The 26,629-nt window shown below is 37.4% G+C and overlaps 1 protein-coding gene across 2 annotated transcripts in view; it reads left to right on the forward strand.

Annotated features, from left to right (window-relative positions):
• Window positions 1-257: 257 nt before the first annotated feature.
• The window catches only part of LOC131692754 (arginine kinase 1), a 104,361-nt gene continuing 77,989 nt past the window's right edge, over window positions 258-26,629 (forward strand). The window contains exons 1-2 of one of the 2 annotated variants that reach the window (XM_058979992.1): window positions 258-493; window positions 8,747-8,830. In XM_058979992.1, the coding sequence (XP_058835975.1) occupies window positions 8,787-8,830 (44 nt within the window). In that variant the 5' untranslated portion in view covers window positions 258-493; window positions 8,747-8,786. The remainder of the gene's footprint in view (window positions 494-8,746; window positions 8,831-26,629) is intronic. The other variant, XM_058979995.1, reaches the window with a different exon arrangement.

The following is a 26,629-nucleotide window of genomic DNA, read 5'->3' on the forward strand; positions in this document are numbered from 1 at the left end:
CATAACAGAGAGCTGTTCTCCGGTACTCTAGGCTTGCGTATAGATAGTAAAACGTCAAAAACGCTTTTAGATACTTACCGCACACCACCCCGATACCATTGATTTGGTGGCGGTCTACGAGAATGAGAGAACGCGATGATTCAGAGCTGAACACAGTCTGGTTGAGAGTTTTTTCTGCCCGAAAAGTCATTACCGTGCGGTCAGATACTATACGGCGAGATTCGCGAATAAGAGTACTATTGGGTTGGTGTTCATTATTGATGTTTCAGGCTGTCGCACAAATCCGTGATATTTGAATGTTTTTCTTCGGTAGAAGTTAAAGTTGTATAGCAAACAAAACATTTTCGGAATAGGTGAGATTGTATTCGAAACATCGCGATAGATTGTCGTACCTGCCGCCAATATTGTATTAACATTGTGCTAATCGTCGAGTTGTGTTCAGTGAGTTCCAGGTGTAACTACAGCAAGATTTAAACATTTTCTCGAAAAAACTGTGAGTATCTAAATTAGTGGGTGAGGTAAGACATTAATTCCCTGTCACACAGAGTCACCACATAACACAGATTCACCCATATATAGCGAACTCTCTTCTCCGGCTTACGATTACATCACAGAACCGAAATGCTAGGAGGAGTGCATCGAAAATAGATATCTGTCTGAGGAGTTTCTTACTGATAAACGCTAGGATTAGTCATCCGAAGATTGTTTGCAAACTGACTAATTAACATGTGACCAAATAGTGTTCGGTTCCCTCAATTGTTCTAAATTGCTTTCACAGGTCAAAGGGTTACGTTCTTTTGGTGAGTCTGGCAGTGAACTCATAATGCCTCTTTGTTGTTGGCGAGTTTATTAATTCATCACGGTTAGTCGTTTAGCGGGATTGGTAAAAAAATATTTCTACCTTGTTGATTTGTCATTTCAGGCGTTAAAATCTTGGAATCAAAGTACAGTGCTTGCTGAGTTTGGTGAACGGCGCACAGTGGTCGAAAACCGAAAAATCTATTTTAATGCACCTAGTGATGTCTTTTTCACTATTGAGCAGTTCAGTATAAATTTTTAAATGCCGATTATGTTGTTACGCCTGGTATCTATATACAACACTCACAATCGATATTTAATTTATAGGACAAGAAGAAATCCGAGCGTCCATGGGAAAATTGGGTTACCAATTGTCCTTATTTTAAAGGACATTTCCTTAATTTCAACGATTTTGGGGAGCGTCCTTTATTTAACTTCAAATGAAGAATTACACGAAGATCTGTCCGAAAATCTTCAAAATCGCGACCGAACGTCTTCGATACCGATGAAATATTACACATTTCACCGGCATAGAAGACTAAACATTTTCCACAGTCAATGAGATCATTTAGTCTTAGGAGCAATTTCTTGAAAGGGCATAGAAGTTTTTGCATGCAGCGCTTCATAAAAAAATTGTTTGATTACCGTATTTTATATAGGAAAACTTTTCGAGAATGAGTTACAGGAAATAAATGCTTTAGCAGGAAAAAATATGCATTAAAAAAATGTCATTTTTCATAAAAACAAAAATTTATGTTAAAATTAAAATTGCAAACAACTCATTTTATTAATTGTTTTTGTATAATGTCAACAAAAACCTAAAGAGAAAAAACACATTATGAATGGAATTTTATGATGAGGAAATTATCAAAAAAGTTTTTCTAACAAAAACATACATGTTTTTAAATTTCATTTATTTATATTTGACAAATAACACTGTTATTTTATTACAGAACACGATACTGTCATTTAATATTCAAATGCAATTAATACATTTTGCGCTAACAAAAAAATTGATCCCTGATATTATGCTCTTTTTAATAGTTATTCGCATTTTTTCATCCCGCTTTGTACAGGAGGGAAAAGTTTCCATAGCTTTAGTTCAAGAACTGTAGTTCCATAAAGCTGTTGGAAAGCTAGTCTTCGAAGCTTTCAACAAAAATGGCATGACAAACCCACGTGAATAGCATACCCTCTGTCCAACGAACGAATTTGATTCGCTAGTTGGACCGAAACTGCATCTGCTCACATCTCTAATTATTGTCAGTTTGATTATCAAAGTGAAGTTGACACGAGATTTTGACATTCAGATGCTTTTTAGTTTAACAATGGTCCAATTAGCAGAGGTCCAACTAAAAAGCAGCCCAGTTAAAAAGTGACCAACCAGCGAATCACGACTACTACAGCACTACTTATGACGCATGTCATATCCGACATCAGAACTCGTGATATTTGTGCTGTCACGGTCAATATGATTATTGATAAAATTAACAGGAAATACGACTATTGTACGACGTATTTGCCGCATAATGAACCATCACCTTCTGATGATTTCAAAAGAGTTGTATCATACTGTGGCTGAAAAGGGTTTCCACTCATAATCGGCAGTGATGCAAATACCCACCACAGAATTTGAGGTAGTTAACAAATCATTTAGAGAGGCACCGAATTGATGGAATACTTAAGTAGTACGAATTTGCATATACTTAATGCGACAAATCGCCTAACATTTGTGCGACCTGGCAGAGAAGATGTGTTAGATGTAACACTTGCTATGTCGGTATTACGCATGAGTTTGCAAACTGGCTCGTACCCAACGAGCTCGAACCGTCGTTTTCTGATCATAAGTATATTATATTTGATCATTTAAACGTCTCGCTAGACGTCGTCATTTATGGTAATTTCAAATCTACGAACTGACTCCTCTACGAAGAGGGCTAGGCGACTAGCTCTCATGGGTATCTTCGGACGATTGAATCTCAATGTGACTTGAATGAGGTCATGGATTAAACAAATTCACTCATAACACTAGTTTACAAGAAAAATAAAGCTTCAAGAAAAAGTATTTTTTAGACTAATTTTGGGTCGCTGAACACGAAAACAATATTCATTTTTTTGTTCAAAGAAGCGATTTTGTGATTTTCTCAAAAACTCGTTTTTGAGCATTTTTTGTAGTTTTTAATCAATATTTCGTGTCAAAATCATTCAATTATTTTAGTCAATATGCAGTTTGAAAGGTGTTGAGATGCATTTTCCAAAAACATATAATATGTGTCGATCATATGAAAAAATTTTAGTGTTGCAAGCGACCAAAGTCTAAAAAAGTGCATTTTTGACCATTTTTAAAAGTTACTCATTTTTAAATGATTTTTTTACCGAAAACTTTTTTTTTCGTATCTTTTAGAATCTAAGATGACAAATAATATGTTTACGTTAATTTTAAGCCTAATATCACTAACATCGGATGGAAAATGTTGATGCTATGGCACATTGAGCGAAATGGAAATTTTATGATTTTAGCGGACCCTGCCCTAGTGCGGCGGTTTAGAGGGTGTAGCACTGGTCTCATAATTCGAGTCCCCATCGGGAAGGAGTCTCAGTGGGATCGTAGCACTAACCACGTAATATTCTGTGAACTGAGAATCTGCTATGAAGCCTGTTGAAGCAGAAGGCTAAAATTCCTTTAATTCGTAAAATATTTACTCACCACAGACAAAACAAAACATTCCCAACGATATTTCCACATTTTAAAAAGAGCACATAGTTGTACAATGAAATATCCAAAACCATTCAAATGCCGCAGGATGGATGGATGCAAGCTCGAGAAGACAGTACCCAACACAAACAATAACTATCAAGTATAGAAGATTATTTCAGCCGAAAGTATGAATGCGCGAAAAATAAAAAGTTACAATTTTTACTCAGTGCTTCATACCATCTACATTTTTCATCCGACTTTTGTGACTATTGGATTAAAATTTATGCAAAAAGATTATTTATCTCATTAGATTCTAAAAGAATTTTCTTCTGTTCTTGATTTATTACAAAAAAATTACTAGAAATATGCATTTTTTAAAAAAGGTGGAACATTAGACTTCAAGTCTCCAGGAAAAGATGGAATCATTCCAGTTCTACTTCAAAGAGGATATGAACACTACAAGCATATTTTGAAAAACATTCTTACCTGTAGTCTTGCATGTCATTAGCGTGGCGGGTAATAGTTATAAACTTCATTCCCAAAGGTAGCCGCGTTACTTATGAAAATGCAAAGAGCTTTAGACCGAGCAGTCTTACCACCTTCATTCTCAAATTAGCGGAACGTTTAATGGAACACTACATTCGGAATGTTAGTTTGGGCGAACACTCGCTGCATGCAATGCAACATGTATATCAGCGGGGGAAGTCTACTACTACCCTGTCACACAATATTGACTACAACTTTTTCGCAAAACCAATAAAGCTTAGGGGTTTTTCTTGATATTGTGGCTGCTTTTGACAACGTGTCTTTTGGATCCATTTTGGAAGCAGAACGAAGTCTTGGAGTACCTTTAAATATATTGAACTGGGTACACGCAATGCTTAACAAACGACATTTGTACTTATCTTGATGGCAAGTAAAGATAAAGAAACTGAGTGTCCTCAAGGTTGTGCGTTGTCACCACTTCTATGGAATCTTGTCACCAATGGCTTGTTGAGAAAACTTAATGAGCTTGAGTTTCCGACGTTTGGTATCGCCGATGATAATCATTTAATGATCACCGGTTGATGCAGTAGGCTTTATGTGTTATTGGGCGATGGTATTTTCATGTTGGACTATCAGTTAATCCAAATAAAACATATACGGAGCTTTTCATGCAACAAAGGATTACAAACGGGGCTCGTCCGTTGCAGCCTTTTCACTCTGAAATTATTGTCGCAGATCAAGTTAAGTACGTTGGGTTAATTCTTGACACTGAACTAAATTGGGCAGCTCACATCAAGGATAGGAAGAATCGCATCGTTTTACGCTCACTCAAGGCTCATGCGCACTCACCTACCTCCGATGCTTTATTCTGTTGTTCTTGTTTATGAGTGTGCATCTGTTGAGCGCCCGATCGGCCAGAGCCAAGTGAATATGGTATCTCACATGTTCGTATTTTTTCTCTCTTACGCTCACCTTGGATCGCTGCGATTTAGGTTCTTTCCGATACATGTTCGGAATTGGATCCGAACAATGATGATCGGATCCGTTCGGCAATGCGATTCTTCCTCAAAAATTTGGATCGCGATCTATGTTCGCCCAAATCGAAAATCGATTCAATTCCCACCGCATGCGAGCGGGAGCGGTGCTTGCGATTGTTTGCATTGACGCTGCCGCGGTGTTTTGTATCGATGGAGTGGTGTAGTGTTAGTCGAGTGCATGTGCGTGTTTGTAATTTGCTAAGCGAGCAGATTGTCCCTTTGTTTATCATTCATATTCCACATAGGTATAAATGAATAGCGGACTTTACGCGTTCAATATTTTTGATGCACATCATCAATCCAACTTTGTTATACCACAATGGATTATTGAACGCTTAAGAGCCGCTAATCATTAACAGACTTTGGAGTTTTTGTTTTCAATACAGTTTGATGTTTTGCATAATTTGTAGTATGATAGTACAGTAAGTTGACTTTGTGGCCAAGCCAAGGTGCGCGGAATCGGTTTCTTTTACTAGGCTGTTCACAGTGATGTCATGTGGATCTAATTCGGAATGATGAGCGGTCAAGAATGGATCTGTTCTAAATATTGTTTTCCCGATGTTTTGATTGCTTATGCGTTTTGTAGCGCTTTTTGTGGCGCTTTTTGTTATTTCTGCTGTCAATCATCATATATACTAGTAAAGAATGTTTGATTTTGTTTGTGTTCCGTATTAGCGGTCCTTACACGTTCAATTGTTTTGTCAATACTGGAGCGTATTGACAAGGTTTTTCAACGTGTAATGGAATGGAGGAAGTATTGACGATAGGGTGATGAGCCTATTTGCGCCATGTTTCTATTATCACCCTACCCATTTGAAGCCGTTGGTTAGAGCAGTGTCTGCCATCTTTGTTCAACGCATTGAGTCAAATAGTAGCGCAACAATAGGGGCACTCGATATAGCCGAAGACTGTCCAAATTGATAGTATTTATAAGTTCTTCAGTTCTACGCAGTTCTGTATCGTAAGTGCCCCAGTTATCGCAATGAACACCATTCTCAGCAGATAGCTAAGCTTTTACAGGATTGTCATCACTTCTTCCATCTGACACCACACATTATTAAACATACAATTTTTTATATAAACTCAAAGATGTAATTCGGTTTGAGACTCCAAGTTTTCCTAATAGCTTTTCTGTGCTGTCTGAAGGCTTTTCACATTTTTTTTGATCTGACCCTAATGAGAACAGTTTAGTTTAAATTCTAATATAATTCACACAATACTCACAATCATAGAATTGCGACCTGGATTAAAATTCGCATCTTCGTAAAACCATGTAACATTTTTCAAATTTGAATCTTAGGAAAGTATCTTTATACCGTGAGATTTAACCAATTTTCTCTGAAAGTATTATATAACATGGGGTCTACTATTAATATTAGATTCAAACTCAACTGATCTTGTCCGATTCAGAAATTCCAATCGATTTGAAAATACTGTGATTTTAAACAATTTGAGGCGGATCGAAGTGTTGTTGGCCAGTTATCATGATTGGAAAAATATATGGCTACGAAAGTTGCACACGTTTTCCATCCCCGGTTTTTGAATGATGTCTATAAACAAATTCATTCACACCGATCATTCGAAACCTTTTATGCTAAACTTTTTTTTTGGTTTGTTTGTATCAAGAAACACTAGAAACCTCTGATTATCAAGAGTAATGCTTCTATCAGAGTGCTATGACCTGCCCAATTGTTCAATAGCCCATAGCATAGGAAAGATAGACAAAGATTGTTTACATTTATGTGTTTTTATCAGTTTTCAATAATAATGCAATATAACGAAAATATCTATACAAATATCATTTTCACTGCTAACTGAAAATGTCCCTGGCAGCACTGCTCCAGCGGAATCCTTTCAGTATAAGCATTTTTTTGTGCGACTCTATGATGATAGCTCGTTTTTCTAGGCTCAGCTCTACTCTACCCATTTTTCTATACTAGACATAAAACATATATTATTTTCCTCAAATTTTACTTGGTGAGTAAAATAAAATTTCATAGCCATTATTTAACTCCACCGAAATAATGCTGTATTTACCCTTTTTGTATAGCAACACAAGAACAAAGATAAAAAATAATTTATCGGAGTGTATTATTGCAGCGCAAACATGTTAAATTGCATATTAATAATTGTAATGGTTATAAATACACGATACCTATGTACTGATAAGCAATGAAATATTTTGTTTGTATTGTAGCATAACATTGAACTTTATTGTACCTAAATTATTGTAAAATTACTGTGGGGGAAGGTGAGGACACTTGATCCTTGGGGATATTTGATTCCCTGGCCATATCTCACAATCTATACACAAATAGTTATCACAAGATGAAAATAAAATAAAATATTTGATCGCTAAGATTTTTAAAAAACAAATCTAATATATTACATTTGGTTTAGAAAAGTTGTATAATCTATTTATATTCTATATTTTCACATTTCTATATTTCTATATTTCTATATAACCGGTATGTATAAATTTTAACGGCTTAGCCGATTGCCGTAAACATTTATACATAGTATTTGTGTGCTATTGGTTGGGATTATATGCGCGCCAGATGGCGCTTCGGAACAAATTGTGTTTTCCTCCTATTTCGTTGAAAGTTGCAGCAACGCGCGATGGGTAATAGATTATTTTAGAAGTATTAGATTATTTTAGACAATATGTGTTTGAATCCATCTAGAAAATCTTTTTACGAATTTTTTGAACGGTTGTATGCGATCGTCGAACTAATTTACTATTCTTATTTTCAAGTACGATTGCTTTTTAAGGACTTTGTCTAGAAAAACTCGTTTTTCCAATAAAGTGTTCCACAACACATACAATAAAATTTAAGTTTTGTTTACCTCCTACAACAGGTATCTTTGTTCCCTGTAACACTGGTTATTCTTGATCCCTATCATTAGCTCTATCAAAACCTTTCAAAATTTATAGAAATAGAAAAAAACTTCATTTTCATAAAGTACCTGGCACTATTGATTGATCCAAAATGTTTTTTTCCGTGAACAAATTATGGTATAAATTAATGAAGTTTGGAAAAGCCAGTTAAACAGTATTGATTTACCGCAAATACTTTTCTTGACTTTCTACTGTGGTTAAAGTTTTTCGTGCATCTGAAAATGATAGTCTTATTAATTAATTTGTCAGGGTAGGTGATTAGCTGAACTTTCGTGTCTATAAGTCATAGTGTGTTTTGTTTCTTTAGCCCTAGTAGGCAGGGAACCAAGTTACCACACGTTTTTACTAATGTGGTTTTCGTTTGAGGCGAAACTGAGTCAGTTCCTAACCCCGACTGCTGTCAAAATGTATGAACTGACAGCGGTTGGGGTTAGAACCTGACTCAGTTTCAGGTTCAAGCGAAATCGCCATAAAAAACTCGTTTTAGCATGATTTTCAAAACTGTCATATTACTGATAGGAGATAGTATATTATTCAGAGCTCTTGCAATTTGAATTTTGCAATCAAAATTTTTATTTCATTTAAAAGTTATGAGAAAATACAAAAGGCGAATCAAGTGTATCCATTCTATCCTACTGTCACAGTGAAAATTATGGTTTTGTTACTGTACATCGCTGTTCCATACTAATTTCTTTAACCAATTGAGCTCAAATTTTGTAAAGTTTATTTGGGGTCCCAAAAAACACTTAACAAGAACAATGTTACCTCACCCAACTTTATTCATTCCGCACCATATTCAATAATTTTCTATATATTATTTTATTTCAGAGAATTGTTAGCTCAATTTATACTTATACCAATATTAACAATGTTCGCACTTTGGTACTTCTCGCTTGCTGTGGACGAATTAAGGTAAGCGAAGCATGATAATAATCATCAAATGCCTGAGCCTAAATAATACACAGATTAACATCTAGATTTGCTTAAAAATTAACAACGCTGTGGTTCTGCGTTGCAATCAGTTTGTTGTTCGTTATAGTTAATCATTGCAAAGCATGTCAGGCAAGCGCTAGGTATTGGAGCAGATAAGCAATTGTCAGCTTACAACGATATGATTTTGTGCAGTAAAAAGTGTATTCTAAACATTTTTCAATTGTGTCGGTGTCCTAACTTATTTTGTTCATTGTCTATTACGAACTAGTCATGTTTTGAGCATATGTCTGGTATATTAAGGCACTAATTATTATCCAACATATACGGTAGCGCACTGAATTGAATGCTAGAACTCTGTCGACCTATGTGTCAGAAAGTAATTTGCTGTCAGTCTGTTGGATCTGATTTTGACAGCTAGCCATTTGATCTATAAACAATCGGTGAGATGCATTTTGAATTTAGAAAAAATAGTTATTTTTGGTTACAGTGCTGCAAAATATGCCAAATTTCCAGTTTAAAACAAACTGCATTTTTCTCACAATTCGTGTATTTTTGTTTTGAAAATGATGTCATTGTGTTTCTCAGATAGTTTTACACAAAAAACAAGATAACTTGAGCCAATCTCCAGACACCGTTATTTAAAGAAAAAAATTAAAATTTGTTAGCACGTTTCTCACTCTATCTCAGTAACCAAACAGAATGTCAAAATTCTGAAAACGCCACTTTGTAGAGATTTTTTAGACAAGTGATGTGACATAACTAACTCAGTTTACCCCAAAATGGCGTTTGTCATAAAATAGCACAACAGCGACGAGGTGTCAATGAAATTTTTTTCAGAAAATCAGAAGAATGGTTTCTCTAGGCAGAGGCGACGCGTGGATCGACCGTCAACCTGTTCAATACCGCAAAATCCCTCAAAAACGACGATTCTAACATCGAACGAATAGTACCAACGAAAGATGTTCGGCGGACGGGTTTTTCTGATCGCAGGAGTTGAGCAAAACAAATTTGTTGTCAAAACCCATCGGTGAATTATCAAACAAACATCTTGTGGAATACCTAATTCAAGAAAGTCCCGCAGAAAAAAGCAAAAAAGGTATATTACATCCGTATAGGCAACCACTTACTTCGTATTGAAAAAGATTTCTCAACTTAAATTTCAACAACCATGTCTAAAGGCATTATTGAATACTCATAAGTCATGTTATGATTCGAATTAACCTCCAATGTAGAATCTAATTTTTTACACCAAGAATTATTCCTTTTTCTGTATAAGATAGGTTGAAACATTTATTAACCTGTTTGAAATCATCTATTAATTCTACCAAACAAACAATTTCTACGAAACAGAAAGATGGTTCATTACTTTCTTTGAACCAACCAAATTCATACGTGCTTATAACTAATATGTCCCAAGTGCAGAAACATCTGGTTAGACTACCCAAGAAAACAATCGTTCGACCGACAGCTGTGAACGTATGGCACAACTGCGAAGCGTATTGGAAAATTAAAAAGCGCTCTCGTTTCGCACACAGAGCTCTAGCGAGCAAATGGACATCACTACACCGCACGCTGGTTCAATATTTGATTTGAACCGGTGCAAAAGAGAACAAAAAAACCGTCGTTCATGGCTCTCAGGCTGCTGTTGCAGCCATCACCCATGCTGCTGCTGCTGCTCCATCCAAAGCATGTGGTGAGAGTACAAAATGCGTGCATGTTTGAGGATGAACTGGTGAAACCATTTTCTGAAATTTTACTGGAGACCGGTTGGTTTATCGTTCAATTCTGAATAACTTTAGTGTTTTATTTTTCCCTTCATTGAAAATATTTTGCAGAGTTCTACAGTTAATTTAAACTTTAAATGGGTTTCGGTTTGTCTGATTTGGCTTACCTGTTCAATGAACAGTTGGAACACACCGACGCGTCGCCTCTGTCTCTAGGATATATTTTCTTTATAGGCCGTTCAAAATACTAAAGCTTTCGGAAATCTGAACTCAATTTATATCTATATTTGGGTTTATGTGATATCTCAGAGCATATTAGGTAAATTCTCGTAATATCTCAGATCATTCTACGGCTACCCATTGCCACTGATCTTGTTATATATTCAGTACCATTTTGGTGGAAATTTCTTATCGAATCCTACAATTGAATAGTTAAGGGGGGCGTCTGGTGTAAAGTGCTCAAAACGAAGATGATTTTGGTTTACGATTTTGAAGGCAAGGTAACAATGGATTTTTTTGTAATGTTGAGATTTATTTATATTCAGTGTGCGAAAAAAATAATATTTTCAGTCACGCAGAGCCACACATACAAGCATTCCAAGAATAGACGTCCAATCATTTCCACGTCGAGGAGCACTGCGGCGAACACTCGATAAAATGTTTTGTAAAGCTTAGCTTTTCGTCAAAATAATAGGGAGAAATTTTTTTTATTCTGTTTTCTGTAGTTCATCGACAGACTACACATATTGTGCATTTTCATACCAAAAATCAAGTCAATTCGTTGATTAGTTTTTGAGTTATCGTGTTCGTCGATTTGAAAAACGCGGTTTCAAGAAAAACGCTATTTAAGGGTGCCCCATATCAAAATGCATTACAGAAAAAACGCTGTAGAAAATGATCCATTGGGTATTTTCTCTTGAAAGTTTTGGTAGAAGTAGTTTAGAGTGTATTGTTTACACTGTATTTTTATTGCCGTCGGTTTTTTGAAAATCAGCGCCGATAAATTAAAAAATGTGCGTGTTATTGCAAATATGCTCGAGCAATGCATGGCTGCTTAAAACAAAAGAAGTGCAGCGTGGCTTCAAGATTGCGGAAGACTATTCTAGAGGTTCAATACTAAAAATTAAGCGGATAAAAAAGAAGTCGATTTTTTTGCCCACTACACCAGGCGCCCTCCTTAATACGAAGTCTCGTAAAATGCCATAATAATTTTAGCCTATTTAGTGATGATATACATTATCTAATGCAATACAAAAATATTAGCTTTTAACGTTTAGGTCATTCTTTTAGAGTTTGACTAATAAATCTTCTTTAATATGCGATCAAGTAAAGCACACACAACAAATAACATGTTTAGCTGACTGAATAACGATGCCATTTTTTTCAAACCTGAATCACCTACCAACCCTTTCCTTCTAGGCATAATTAACAATATATTTACTTCCACACTCATGTGCTACATGCGATAGAATAAAAAATAAGACCTCGTGGGCATGGCTTATCAATTATGGATTGCTTTAAGCTCGTATTACTCACAAATATAGGCATCCTACAAAATGCTTGCAGCTTGACCTCGAGTACAAGTTTTCTTTCTGTTGCTGTTGAATACAAGAAAAGCAAGCTCATTCCAACTTGTATGCGAATTCAAGCAGCACGTGAGAGAGAAAACCCAAAGGAGATCATAACATTTAGAGGGCGCAAAGCGCTAGTGTCACCATTCATTCGCCAATGAAACCATACTGTCTCGATACGGCATATCATTGAATGTGTGCACATGTCAGATCAGTGCCAGTGCGTCCTCTGTAAGCTATAATCTCTTGGAAAAACCACTGAAAATATGTATAGGGGTTGCTTATCATTTCTCTTATTCCAATTCACGAATAAAGCTGTAGGGTAGTGTTTCATGTCATTACTAAAATTATAACAATTCTGTCGAGATGGAAATTAATCTTATCTAAATTGTCTCGTTTTCGAGTAATTAATTTGTCTCATACATTTTTGAACAGTTGTTACTATAATGTAGTGTTTCAGACGAGTGTGTTGATGAAAGTTCATTAACGAAAATGAAGGAACCTTCTATAGAAAGGCGACCTAAAGTCTTCATGAAAAGAACAAAATTCATTTCGGACCAATGCCAAAAATTAATAGGTATCGCTCTTTCTCAAGTGTGTTCAAACGTTTGACTTATTTATTATACGTGTAGGTACAAGAAAGTGGTATGTGCTGACGTTCTCCCTCACATGATGATAAATGAAAATTACATTGGAGCGATTGCGTACAATATTCGATGGACCAAAATAGGTTTTTTTTTCTTGCGTAACAGCCTAAGGCAACACGCCAGGAAATCTGTAAATAATGTACTTGCACAGTGTACACAGCTAACCCTACTTCCATTGTATTTATCCTGTGTGGATTCGAACGGTAACCGATTCAACGCATTTCTTCTGCATGCTTGAACTGATGGTTTCAATAATCGATAATCCCTCATTCTTAAACCAATGATAATAAATCAACGCACCTGTAGAGAGTTCAACGTTGTCAGAATTTGTTATCATACCAATTTATAGCTAATATCGTTGTATTTCATTTGTTTGCCTTCCGCGCCGAACTTGAAGATTGATTTATCTCTGCTGTAGGTATGTACATTCGTATGTATTTATCACCCGGGATGCATCTTCGAGCTTATTTGTCGGCCGTATCACGTGCTTTAGCACTGCTATCGTCGATTACGTGGGAGACTTGGGTGATAAGTGCTGTCACAGGTTCGTCACATTCACCTGGAATGATTTTGCTATTGAATAACCGGCATGTAGAAAATGGTGCCAATCCGCATACAAGTTGATACAGATGTTTAAAACGCTGCCAATATAAAAGCAAAACCACAATGCTACATTAGTAGTGTATATAAATACTAATTTGGTGTTGGTCCAACTCACTGCAATTGAATTTCAGACTTTGTTGCAGTAACGTCTGGTTTTATCAGTTGGCCGTGTACCTACGATATGAGTTTTGCACATGTTTATTTTAAACTATGTTACCGACGTGTTGAATCCTTATCGTCTACTACGTTACTTCAGGGTGTAGTATAAGAGCCGACAGGGCGCGGCTTGTGGATTTTTTGTCACGTACGCCTTAATTTTAGATACACATTGCTGTGAAAAATATTGTTGATTTGCAAATTCGCTTCTTCGATGCAATTGGGAAGTTGAGATGTTTGCAACGGAAATTCACCGGGATTTAACTGCTGTTGTCGAGAAACCATCAGTTGCTGTCTATCCGAAATATGGGTAGAAAAAAAAGCTTTTCTAATTTTATGAGTAAGGATTAATTTGATGAATCATAACGTTTTTAATCTACCTATCAGTGTGATGAGACATTTCTTATAGCTCAGATATTATAACCATTGAGAACATTTAGAACATAATGTTTTGTCATATTTTTGATAAAACATACTACATGGAATAGTGGCAGGGCTCACAAAACTCTCTAAACCCTTCGGGAAAATCATCACCATAAATGGAACATTTTTTTACGCGAAACTCTTCGGTCACTCGCGCACTGGAAGGACGCTGCTCTGAAAATCTAGCGAAATCGTCTTAGGGCACCAGCAGGTCTCGTTTAGAGCCACTTGCGCGATATCCGGAATTCTAAATCAGTAAAGAATACTAAAAACTACCGTCTATCGTGTAGATTTCGATTCAGCAATTCGCGGGACATCATGTACACCGCAAACTATGAAAAATAATCTGGGTTGTAGAGCGACGGTCACTACTCCGCTTATTAAAAATAATTCAATTTAAAATTTTCACATATGTTATAATACTCACAACCTTATCATGGAAAGTTTGTTTAATAAACTTTTGTAATATTGGTTAAAGAAAATGATGAAAATTCCTGAACTTTTTCAATTCGCATCATATAAAAACTCTCGAGCGTACCAATTAATTTAAGATGGGTGGCAGGCATAGCGCAGTTGGTAGATCGAATGCATTGTACGCAGCTCACTTGGGTTTGTTTCCCAGCCTCGCACATAACGTTAGAGACTTTTGAAAAATGATTTTTCTGACACTTGTCGGGCGCATAATCATTTTAACATAAACTATCGTAGCAAACGCAAGAATGGGAGTAGGTTCGCCAAATTTTGGAAGAAGTCACTATGATAACTCCTTTAAAAACTACCAAAAAATCGGTGTAGTTAATTGCAATAGAAAAAATATCCTATAAAATGGGATGCACCTATTAATGTGGGACACAGTGAATAATAAATATTATACTAAATGGACAGTATGCGAAGAAGCTTCTTGTAGACGAGTGTAGAACGACTTTGTTTCTACTAGTGAAGTCAGTGGCGGAAAATGCTCAAAATCAAACTTGCGACCAAAATGGCATAATTCCGGAACCGTCATATTTGAAGTTTTAAAATTTCGAAGTTTTCCAACATAAATCACCGCATCTTCTGATTTTTTAATTCCATTCCTTTATTTGATAAGGCACGTTTGCGTTAGCTTAAAGGTGCCATTTTTTTCTTTGTTTTACATTTTGAATTTCTTAAAACTTACACAAAATCTCGACCCACATCCATCTTCTTGAACCAAGGTTTCGTCGATACCTTAGGGATTATCCAATATAGCCACCTGCCTAGTTCCCAATTGCTCCCTAAAATTTTCCAACTTTCGAAGGTTCTCTCATGAGTAATACTGAAAAATTCGTTGAAGCAAATTGGTCTTTCATATATGTCACCTTCTAAAGCGCCTGCCTTAGCTAAAGAGTCCGCTTCTTCATTATCTGGAATGCAGCAATGCGAGGAAACCCAAACTAAGGTAATCTTGTACGATCTTACAGACAAAGCACGCAGGCGCTCCCAGATTTTTCCCAGAAAATATGGAATGTGCTTTCTAGGTGTCATTGAACGGAGAGCTTCGATTGAGCTGAGGCTATCCGAGACAATAAAGTAATGATCGGTGGGCTCGTCTTTCATAGATGTGTCGAAGAATACAGTTGAATCAGAAGCATGAGGGAGATTGACAGGGTTGGGATAATATGAAGGATTGATATTTTGTGCCATGTAATTAAAGTGCAAGGACATAAATCGGGTTTGAGAATTGAGCTCGCCAAGCCTCTCGAAATTTGCAATTACTAACGGGTTCAAGATATCGTATCGGATGAGCAATCGATATGAGAGGTCCAGAATCGATTTTTCAGCGGAAGTACGCCCGCCAGCACTTCTACACTCATCGTATGTATCGAGTGCCGGCAAACCAAATCAATCCACAAACAACAATATTGGATTCGCTCTAGTTTGATGAAATGTATGTTCGCAGCGGAGCGGAAACAGAATCTCTCGACTCTATCACCCACAATATCGTTGTTTGGTATAGCCTGATCAGGTCAAGAGTCGAACCAGACCCCGAGATATTTGAAAGTTGAAACCTGAGCAATAGCTTGACCCATTAATTGCAGCTGTAGTTGCGCTGGTTTACGCTTCCTTGAAAATAAGACTAACTCAGTTTTCTCTTTGGAGGACTCGATAACGAGCTGGCAGGCCCAATCAGACAAATTGTCCAAGGTATCTTGCAATGGTACTTGCAAATCGACAGCTTTGGAACAGAGACCACACCGTCATCTGCAAGCTGCCTTAGCGTGCAGGAATTGACAAGACATTCGTCAGTTATTCACGACAGCATTGCAATCGGTCGATACGAGTTGTGGTCGGCGGCTGGTTTTCCTGATTTTTGGATGGCGATGACCTTCACTTGCCCCCAGTAATGAGGGACAATATTACCCTAAAGGAACTTATTAAATAAATTCAACAAGCGTCTCTTGGCAGTCTGGTAGACTCTTTAACAAGTCAAATTTGATTCTGTCTGGCCCTGGGGCTTTATTGTTACATCGTCGCTGTTGTGCTGTCTTATGACAAGCGCCATTTAGCATATTACTAGAAAAACGACTTTTGAAGTTTGTGATGGAATATCTTGAAACTTGTAAATGGTATAAACAATTCAAAGAAGACAATTCATGCTTCTATCTATTTTGTATTAATCCCTCAAATATTACGAAGATCGGTTGACTATGTTGCGAGTTTTTACTATAAATGTAAACAAAAGTGGCACTCACACGTGTCAGCTGTGTATTGATGACAAAATTTGTATGGCGTGTCATAATCGTGCACAGAAAATTTTCCATAGAAAGAAGCATTAATTTTTAACTTTAACTTTAACTTTTTGCATATCTTTGGCTTCATTTGATCTATAAACAATCGGTGAGATGCATTTTGAAGGAATTGAGTCAGGCAATCTAGAAAAATAGTTACTTTTCTTTATATTGTTGCCAAATATGCTATATTTACAGTTTAAAACTTAAACTGCATTTTTCTCACAATTTGTGTATTTTTGTTTTGAAAAAATGGTTTTGCCATTGTGTTTCTCAGATAGTTTTACCCATAAAAACATTTTATACATCAATATAACTTGAGCCAATCCCCAGAAATAGTCATTTGAACCAAAAAATCGAAAATTTCTCAGCACGTTTGTCACTATATCTTAGTCATCAAGCAGAATGTAAAAATTCTGAAAATGCCAGTTTGTAGAGAGTTTTTAGACAAGTAATGTGGCATATCTATCTCAGTTTACCCAAAAATGGCGTTTGTCATAAGATAGCACAGTTTACCCAAACAGATGTTCGTTCGCATTGTCGTGAGGGAACTGTCGGTAGCTGGCTGGTAGTTCGTCAACTCGGAAGGTCTTATACGCGGTGTCCTTCTCCACGTACACGTCTGAGCACTCTTTGTCCCACCATGGGCTGGGACACACAGTGGAATCCTGGAAAAGCTGGCCAAAAGTAAATATCTCGCGAGTGTTGCATTTTAGGCTAGCGATGTCTTCGGGAAAGTTTCTGCACATAAGCAGCACCTGCTTTTGCCATTGACAGATCAATGATTAATCACCCTAAAAGTGAGATCCGAATTTTATTTTTTCAAATATTTCATATTCAAGATCGGTATCTTCGGTAGTTTTAGCAAATATCACCACAAGTAATTTTGCTGAAGACACCAAGTGTCCTTTTCATGAACTAATTGAAATATTAAACGTTTTTTGCAGAAGAACTCTACACAACGGTTTTTACTTAATAATTATTTTTCTTTGACATTCACATGTTTGAAATGTTCCATACTATGATACGCAAAAAATCTCTTAACATTTTAGTACACTAGATCGTGAATCTGGCAAGTTTTTTGAGCGAGAATCAAGCCAGTCAGGAACCCGTACTCTTCCTCCGGAGGAAGCTCTTGTGTCAACTCAACTTTTCCGGATATCGCGGACGCGTAGCACCTCCAATCAATATTTCGTGTGAGGTCATACGAAACATTGATTGTATTCGGTGGCCCTGAACCGTTACCAATATTAATTACGATTGGCAGGTGGTCGCTGCCGTGGGGATCAGACACTACCTTCCACATGCAATCTAACCGCAGCGATGTCGAGCAGAGGAACAGGTCTAAAAGGCTCGGACGCGCTGGACGGGCTGGAATCCGTGTCATTTCACCCGTGTTCAAAATGGTCATGTTGTCGCAAGGCTCATGGAGTGAGGTACATCGATTATCGTCATGAAGGCAACCCCATGCCACACCGTGGGAGTTGAAGTCATCTAAAAATAGCCTCGGTGTGGGGAGGAGTTCCGCAATATCGCAAAGACGTCGGTGGCTAAATGAGGTTCTAGGGGATGTAGGTGGAAGCAATGCAAAAGTCATTGCCTTCAATTCTGGTTTGACAAGCAACAACTTCAATACCTGGTGTCGAGGGGAGGTCGATTCGATTGAAAGAATAGCACTTTTTGATCCCCAAAAGTACTCCTCCGTAAGAGTCTTCTCGATCCAAGCGAATAATGTTAAAATCATGGAAGTTTAGGTCTATTTCTGAAGTAAGCCATGCCTCACATAGTGCGAATGCATCGCATTTCAAGCTATTTAGTAAGATTTAAAAGGAATCGTTGCCGGGATAATGTTTCTGTAATTCCATTGTAAAACAGTGATTACATCCGTGACCTCGTTCGATGAATTAGCCATTGAAGGATACAATCGCTGAAAGGAGGGGTCATTTCGCAGTGAACTGCATTATAAATGTTTTAGTGCGGGGAGGAAGCTTATTCAAATGTTTTTAAGAGTGTCAGAAATATTTAGTGCTGCAAAAATTCGGTCCACAATGTCAGAGAAATTTATTAAGCCAGCGCTGGTTTCTTTCTCTGGCTGAGGTATGGGAATACTTGGGGTTCTTGATGCTCCTGAAAGTGCTGGGAACTCTTTTTCTGAACTCAGGATTCTAATACCGTGAGTGAATTGCTTCGGTTTTGCACCAGTATTTCCTTGAGTAGTTATTTTAGGGGGGGGGGGGGGGGCATGAAGAGACAACTTCTGGCCTTTACGATGACGATTGGGAGAGGAAATGTTCCTCCTTTTTCGTTTGCTTCTAGGCACAGCAGAAGATGTTCCCTCCTGGGGTTCATCACAGTCGCTTTCGTCAGTAGACAAGTTGGTATAGATGTTCGTAGAGGCCGGTGGCGTAGCTATCTTAAGCATTTCTGCAAAAGATCTCTTAGAGCGTCCCTGAAGGGAACGCTTAAGATTCTCCTCGCGCTGTTTGTACGCATGACATGCCGGGAAATCATGTGGGTTTCCCCCACAGTAGAGACACATTTCGACATCCCTTCGACAGGAATCACCCGCATGCTCCTGCCGCATTCCCCACAACGGGCCTTATTAATACAATGGGAGGATGTGTGTCCCAATTGTTTGTAATCAGTACAGTTCATAACCCGCGGCACAAAGAGGCGAACAGGTAGTCGAACCTTGTCAAAGAGGAGGTAGTTGGATAGAGCAAAACCAGCGAAGGTCACCCGATAAGAGTCTGAGCTGACGTATGTTTTCTTCCCGTCAGCTGCGACTGATGCTGAATGCAAACGTTTGCACTCCAGTATCTTCACTGACTTAAGCATGGGGTCTTTGAAATAGCCAGTCCCATGTTTCAGCAGGTCCTCGCAACTCAGACTCGAATCGGAAACGACCCCTCTGTTAGCTGGAATATACACTTTGTACTCCTTCGTAAAGGGCCCGTAGCCAGCAATATCATTTGCCTGATTTAAACTGTCAACAACCACCCGCTTATCAGGGCGAATTTTCGATATTTCTGTCACGGCCGAATACCGATACGTCAGAGCTCGAAAAATACTTTTTTCTTTGGTCCAGAAGAAGATCACGAAGGGCCCGGTGGACTAGCTTGGATATACTTTGGGCCGGGGAGCCGATTTTGTTTCGACGTCCATCTCACCTTGAGATGAACCGCCGTCAGGGGAAGTTATTTTTGCATGGGCCTATTGCCCAGATCAGGTTAGTAGGAGAATCAAGAAGGGGAAACGTAAAATAATACTTAACTTGTGTATGTGATGGTATCCAGATGGCTTACTAGAAGAACACTGCTTCACTGGCCAGCTAACGGTACTCAGAAACAGAAACACAAAAGAAGGGAAAAAATACTGATACCTCGACGAGGCGGAGAAGATAACCTTGAACGCGGATTAGAACTATTCTTAGTCGCTATACACTGCACGGACTGGCAACAAAACACTTGTGTCTCGACCGAGTGCTCGAAAACGAAAGAGCGCATCTTCTGACATAATTATTTGAGTAATTAATTCTTCTAGAAGTAATTACCCCGAACAAAACTCGTCCATTAACAAAGAATCTGCTGCAGATGTAAGCCTCTCTGAAGACGTCAGACCTCTTCCCAAGGTGAGTGCAGAATCTGATTCGAAGAAGTGGCAAGTTCGTAAACGCCGATCGTCTCCAATTTTGACCGATTCCCCAATAAAAGCTGTATTGGAGGAGCAGAAAAATGAAGTCAAACGTAAGCGTACGCTGGCGGAGGAAAAAAATCAGCGAGAGCTGGTAAAAGTTCACTAACGCTGCCAACAGTAAGTCCAAAAAGGTTAAAAAGACTAAAAAGTGAAGAGTGGATTTTATTTTCCTTACTTATATACGAAAAAACGATATTTTTTTTGAATTAAAAGTTTTCCACTGATACATTTGACGCGTTTAACTTATTTTACAGAACTCGGCCAACCTACCCCAGCCCTGGGGTTGGTTGGCCGATTTTTCTTTCCGCATTTGTTTGCTAGTAACTTTTTCCCTAATTTTTTTTTTCATCAATGAAAAAAATTACATATGTGCTCAAGGGTTGTATCTTCATGACAGCGCAAACCGGTTTTCAAAACGTCTAACCAGAATGAATACAGAAATTCCGAAAGCAAAACTGGGCCAACCAGCCCCGGTCTCCCCTACTTTTAACAATGTTACTCCCACTTAGTACTAGTACACAAGGTTGCGAAAGAAAAAAAAATATATTGTTGGGTAAAAAATGTTTCTAGAACTGGGAGTACACTCTTAAGAATTGTGAAGGTGTTAATCGATTTTTGAGCGTAATCTAGCTTCATGAAACTTACCTGACGACACTTAATCACGAAAGCATCAACGAGAGCTAAAAAATACTTCACCATTTTTCAGTTTAGAACCACGGTGCGGTATCTCACCTGCACATGCGGCATCTCTCCCGCAATGACCTTTTTTGAAATGGTCTTGGAAATTTGATGATTTTTTTTCTTAGCAAAACCCATTTCAGTGTTTTGTTTTAGTGTTTCGGATTCTCCTCGTCAGTAACTAGCACCAACTGGGTGTCTAGTTAGACGATGTATCTAAGCTAGTACCCAAATTAGCACTAGTTAGACACTAAAATCCAAAAAAGTCACACGTCTTGTGTGAACTCTAAACAACTGGCTTATACCGAGTGATGTCTCGATAGTAAGCACAGAAGTTCTGTTTGCCGACGAAGAATATGAACCGAAACTGTCTTGTGGTTTGAAGACCCAAACGCCTGAAATTATGCAAATCCCCAAAGGGAAAATTTTGGACGATGCCAAATTTTTTTGTGCATAAGGGCACATACCTTACATTAAGTACGGTTTTTTGTTTTAGTGTTTCGGATTCTCCTCGTCAGTAACTAGCACCAACTGGGTGTCTAGTTAGACGATGTATCTAAGCTAGTACCCAAATTAGCACTAGTTAGACACTAAAATCCAAAAAGTCACACGTCTTGTGTGAACTCTAAACAACTGGCTTATACCGAGTGATGTCTCGATAGTAAGCACAGAAGTTCTGTTTGCCGACGAAGAATATGAACCGAAACTGTCTTGTGGTTTGAAGACCCAAACGCCTGAAATTATGCAAATCCCCAAAGGGAAAATTTTGGACGATGCCAAATTTTTTTGTGCATAAGGGCACATACCTTACATTAAGTACGGTTTTTTGTTTTAGTGTTTCGGATTCTCCTCGTCAGTAACTAGCACCAACTGGGTGTCTAGTTAGACGATGTATCTAAGCTAGTACCCCCGTACTTAATGTAAGGTATGTGCCCTTATGCACAAAAAAAAATTTGGCATCGTCCAAAATTTTCCCTTTGGGGATTTGCATAATTTCAGGCGTTTGGGTCTTCAAACCACAAGACAGTTTCGGTTCATATTCTTCGTCGGCAAACAGAACTTCTGTGCTTACTATCGAGACATCACTCGGTATAAGCCAGTTGTTTAGAGTTCACACAAGACGTGTGACTTTTTGGATTTTAGTGTCTAACTAGTGCTAATTTGGGTACTAGCTTAGATACATCGTCTAACTAGACACCCAGTTGGTGCTAGTTACTGACGAGGAGAATCCGAAACACTAAAACAAAAAACCGTACTTAATGTAAGGTATGTGCCCTTATGCACAAAAAAATTTGGCATCGTCCAAAATTTTCCCTTTGGGGATTTGCACCATTTCAGTGTATTTGAGATAGGGTTACGGTTCCCTTGGTTGGGAAGAGTCTTCTCTAAATATGAGGTCTTGAGAACGAAAGTTTTTTACAGAACTTCAAAGGTGAAATAGATTATGAATTCTGAAAAAAACTGTATTCAAATCTTATTCAAAAGAATATATCATTTTAGTAAAGATTCCGATTTAAAATAAAATTATAATGTTCAAAGTGCTGTACTTTTTTCTTGAAACAGTTCGGAAAGATTACTTGTAATTCATGACATTTGAAAATTAGTGTACTTTCCGTGAATGATTTTTTTGGCCCCTTTCTACCCCGAGGTATGAAAAAAAATTGTTTTCATATGTCTGAAGGAGACGCATGGTAGTGTACGATTACCCATGGTTCGTAATATAATGTATAAATATCTCTCAGCATTATGTACTACAGAAACAGGTCGAACTATTGATGAGTTGTTAATTATGTGAAAAATCCTTTTAGAGGCAGTATTCGTATTGCCTGTAAATTTTGGATCTCCGGCACTAACCCTTATGCTATCCGTGGGCCATTCCTGTAAAAGCAAATGGTTATTATATTGGTGACTATGATACTCATCCGCCTCTCAAGTGACATCACTTCACCACGGCCCCCAAACCACGCATGTATTCTATATCAGGGATGAAGAAGATATGTTTATAGAATCCCACAGTGCGGGACAATGCTTCACTAACCCCTCAATAATTAATGCAAGTTAATGCACGTTTTTGGTTTGGAAAAAAAATAATAACTTACTTTACAACCGGTTTTGATAATAAACAGGTCGTTAAATGCAGAACTTTTTCGTAATGCGGGACATCCAAGATCGATCGTATCATGTACATATTTACATTCTCATTTTTGTTTTGTTTGTGTTTATTATTAGTATTCTGTCAATAAACCTGTCATTTATGATGAAGGATTTGTCTACATTTTATGGATGCCAAACATGACTCCATTCGGCACCGATTCTCACTGACCAACCGGGTGAAAAACGGTAATATTTAGGGGCCATACACTAATTACGTAAGGGCATATGGAGGGAGGGGGAGTTTCAAAATATCTTATAAATTTTTATCTGAGGAGGAGGGAGGGTTCGTCGTTTCTTACGTAATATCATAAAACAAGTATGAAAAATGAAATCAATAAGAAAAATATTCTTTTCATAAGAAAAGAAATTTCTAATTTATACCTGAACATTCTGAATATCAAACAAAATGAGCACATATTGCACATCATGGTCAAGGAAGACATCATGGTCGAATTGCAGTGTATTTGCAGCGGCAGAATATGATTGGTAAATTGCCAACGTCAGGCGCGTCTTAATTGACGACGGTTTAGGAGTAGTTACAGCAATTTCTTGACTCTAGGTGGTATATTGTTCTAATCGGGAACTGGGGTCACAATCTGCCACTTTCGTTTCACACCTGCGAGGTACCCGGAAAATCTTGTCAAAGATCTTGGGCCGAATATTTCCAGAGTGTGAACTATATTTTACTTCGAAGATGGCCATGTCGGAACTATGCGTAGGATAAGCGCTATGGTTGGAACTTAGAATAAATTCACGCCAGACAAGATTATAAATTCTTTTGAGCTCTACATCACAAGGAAATAGATTCCAAGTAAGTGGAATATAGCGATTATGTGCACTAAATCGGAGTTTCTGGTTATTCTGAAATTTCTACTGGGTGATGCAAAAAAAATACTACAGATGATTACAGTTAAATTTAGTCCTGAATTTTCTTGTAATAGCTCTATAAGTATTGTTATTGTTATATTATTATTTAATGAATCAACAATATAATTTTTTAATCACGAAAATCATGATAAGATCTTATGTAGGGGGAGGGGTAGTTCACCAAAATCTTACGAACTCTTATCTGGGGGAGGGGGAGTTGAAAAGTCTTGAAAAAGCTTTACGTAATTAGTGTACGGCCTCTTAGCAGAAACTGAAAATTGAAACTCTAACAAACAATTTAAGTACCAGTTCATACAGATTTGGTTGAAAATGTGTTTTAAAACTGAGTTCGAAATCGGTGTCAATTTGACCCGCTAACACCTTATTCGTTACAAAAAGTTAACACCTAAATAAGGTTAACACCGTTCAATTATTATTCTTCAAGTCTTTTTCGTTTACTTACTTTATTCACAATCAACAGTAGCAACAAATATTGTCCAATTAGGTGATTTAATTCATTTCGTGGTGTCTATTTAAAGAAACATCTATAAGATTGAGAAGCACGAACTTGACACCGGGTTGAATCCATTATTTACTGGCACTGTGAAATTGATCACGCACCTTCACAAGTAACCAAATTTTCAAGCGTCTATAAACGTAGCTAGAAACAAAGATTAAAAATACCTTGCTGGCATTTTCATTTTCGCTCACACTTTGCCCTTTTGTCCTATACTGCTACTGTTCAAGTCAATGTGTATGAGGTTATGTTATAGTTTAACAATTATATTTCTGGTTCTACATTTTGGTTTTTGAATTGTGTCTACATTTATATAAACATTCTCAGCATTTAAGGGTCTAGCTTTCGAAGGATCAAATTTTAGAATTTGATAGACACAGAAATAATGACCATGTTGTTTATGTATAGACAAAAATGTTTATATACCACTAGATATAAGTAAGTACACGACAATGAAATAGTGTGGATTTTGACCAGACAAAGCTTCTAGAATCTAAATAAGCCGTTAATATCCGCTGTAATACTAATTAATATTTGACCCTCTATTATCCGGTTCTGGATGGATCTTGCATAGGGAGTCTTTAATTTAATTTGAGTGAATATCTTCAGAGAGAGAGAGAGAGCGTTTCTATTAGATTTGCGTAAATTGAATATTTTTGTTTTGATTGATAAGCAATTGAAATGCGCGGAATTTTGGAACTATAATCCGAATAAATCGTGCAGGGTTAGTTTCTTCCGACTTCATAGTAATTCGTCGTGGGGGAAAAATGGTTTGAATTCTGCCGTTTTACATCCAAACAAAGTGTGACGAAAAACTCACCGTGCAAAAATAAGCATCAATTATTTTTATTTCTGGAATTCACTCCAAAGTAAGATAATCTTTTTCCTATGTATCTCGTCAATGCATGGGATATTTGCTTTGTGCTTTCGCCTGAAGAATTTCGGAAATCTTCTTTTGAATATCAAGTCAAAATGCCGGGGTATTAGGCCTGACAAATAATAGTCGACTGATCTGTAGTTTTATTAAACACATACAACACGTTTTGTAAGGCTTCCTGTAGTAATTTCATTTCCTTTTCGTTGCTTATTTCTGGGATACCACCAACTTGTCCGTGTTCTATTTTGCACGGTTTACCAAAACCAAAAAGATAAATGAATAAAAATGAAAATTGCAAGCACCGCCAACTAGTCTCAGGCTCCCCTATTCTTCTTAAAATTATAACAGTGAATCGATCAGTTTCTTAGCGAATCCGAATTCAGATACAATTCACTCCTCAAACTGAATCAGTTTACGCATCTGTGGAAACTACCATTAACCATTAGTTATCCGTACTCGTGTTTAAGAAAGTAACGCAAGACTCAGAGATTAATCGAAATTTCCATGTCATTGACGGTACACGCAAAAATACTACTTCCGACCGCAAATTACATTAACTTATCCTAGGAGAAACGCTTGGCATACGATGACACTTTACAACTGTTAAATCACAAAAAATGCACTCATTACATGGTAAGCAACCTAAAACAGAAATCTATTTCGCGCAGTTAGCGACTGGCACACACTGAAAAACATAGAAGAACACATAAGCAGATAATTTGTGTAAAAAATATCACTCATGCTGTGATTTTGAATTTCAACCAATACACTAGGAAGAAAGAAACATCTGTTTGTAACTACCTATTCCCTGTCACATTCGGTACCGAAGTATCCGACCGACGTCATTACCATGAACAGGTAATGGTGGCTGGTGTTTTTCTCTTAGCAAAATGTTCACTCCGTCAGACGGATATAGTTGATTGATTTGTAAAATGACATGGGACTTTTTTCTTTTCTTATATAACCTTCAAGAATCTTCCCGAAGACTGTTAGACCGAGAATTGCATCACCATGGATTCAGATAAATACCGAGTGCTTAGAATAAAAAAAAAATATTAACACGAAAAGGAATAGTATATTGTATGTATATGATTTATAGACTCCCAAACGGCTTA

The sequence above is a fragment of the Topomyia yanbarensis genome, chromosome 3 (assembly GCF_030247195.1).
Source record: "Topomyia yanbarensis strain Yona2022 chromosome 3, ASM3024719v1, whole genome shotgun sequence".
NCBI lineage: Eukaryota > Metazoa > Arthropoda > Insecta > Diptera > Culicidae > Topomyia > Topomyia yanbarensis.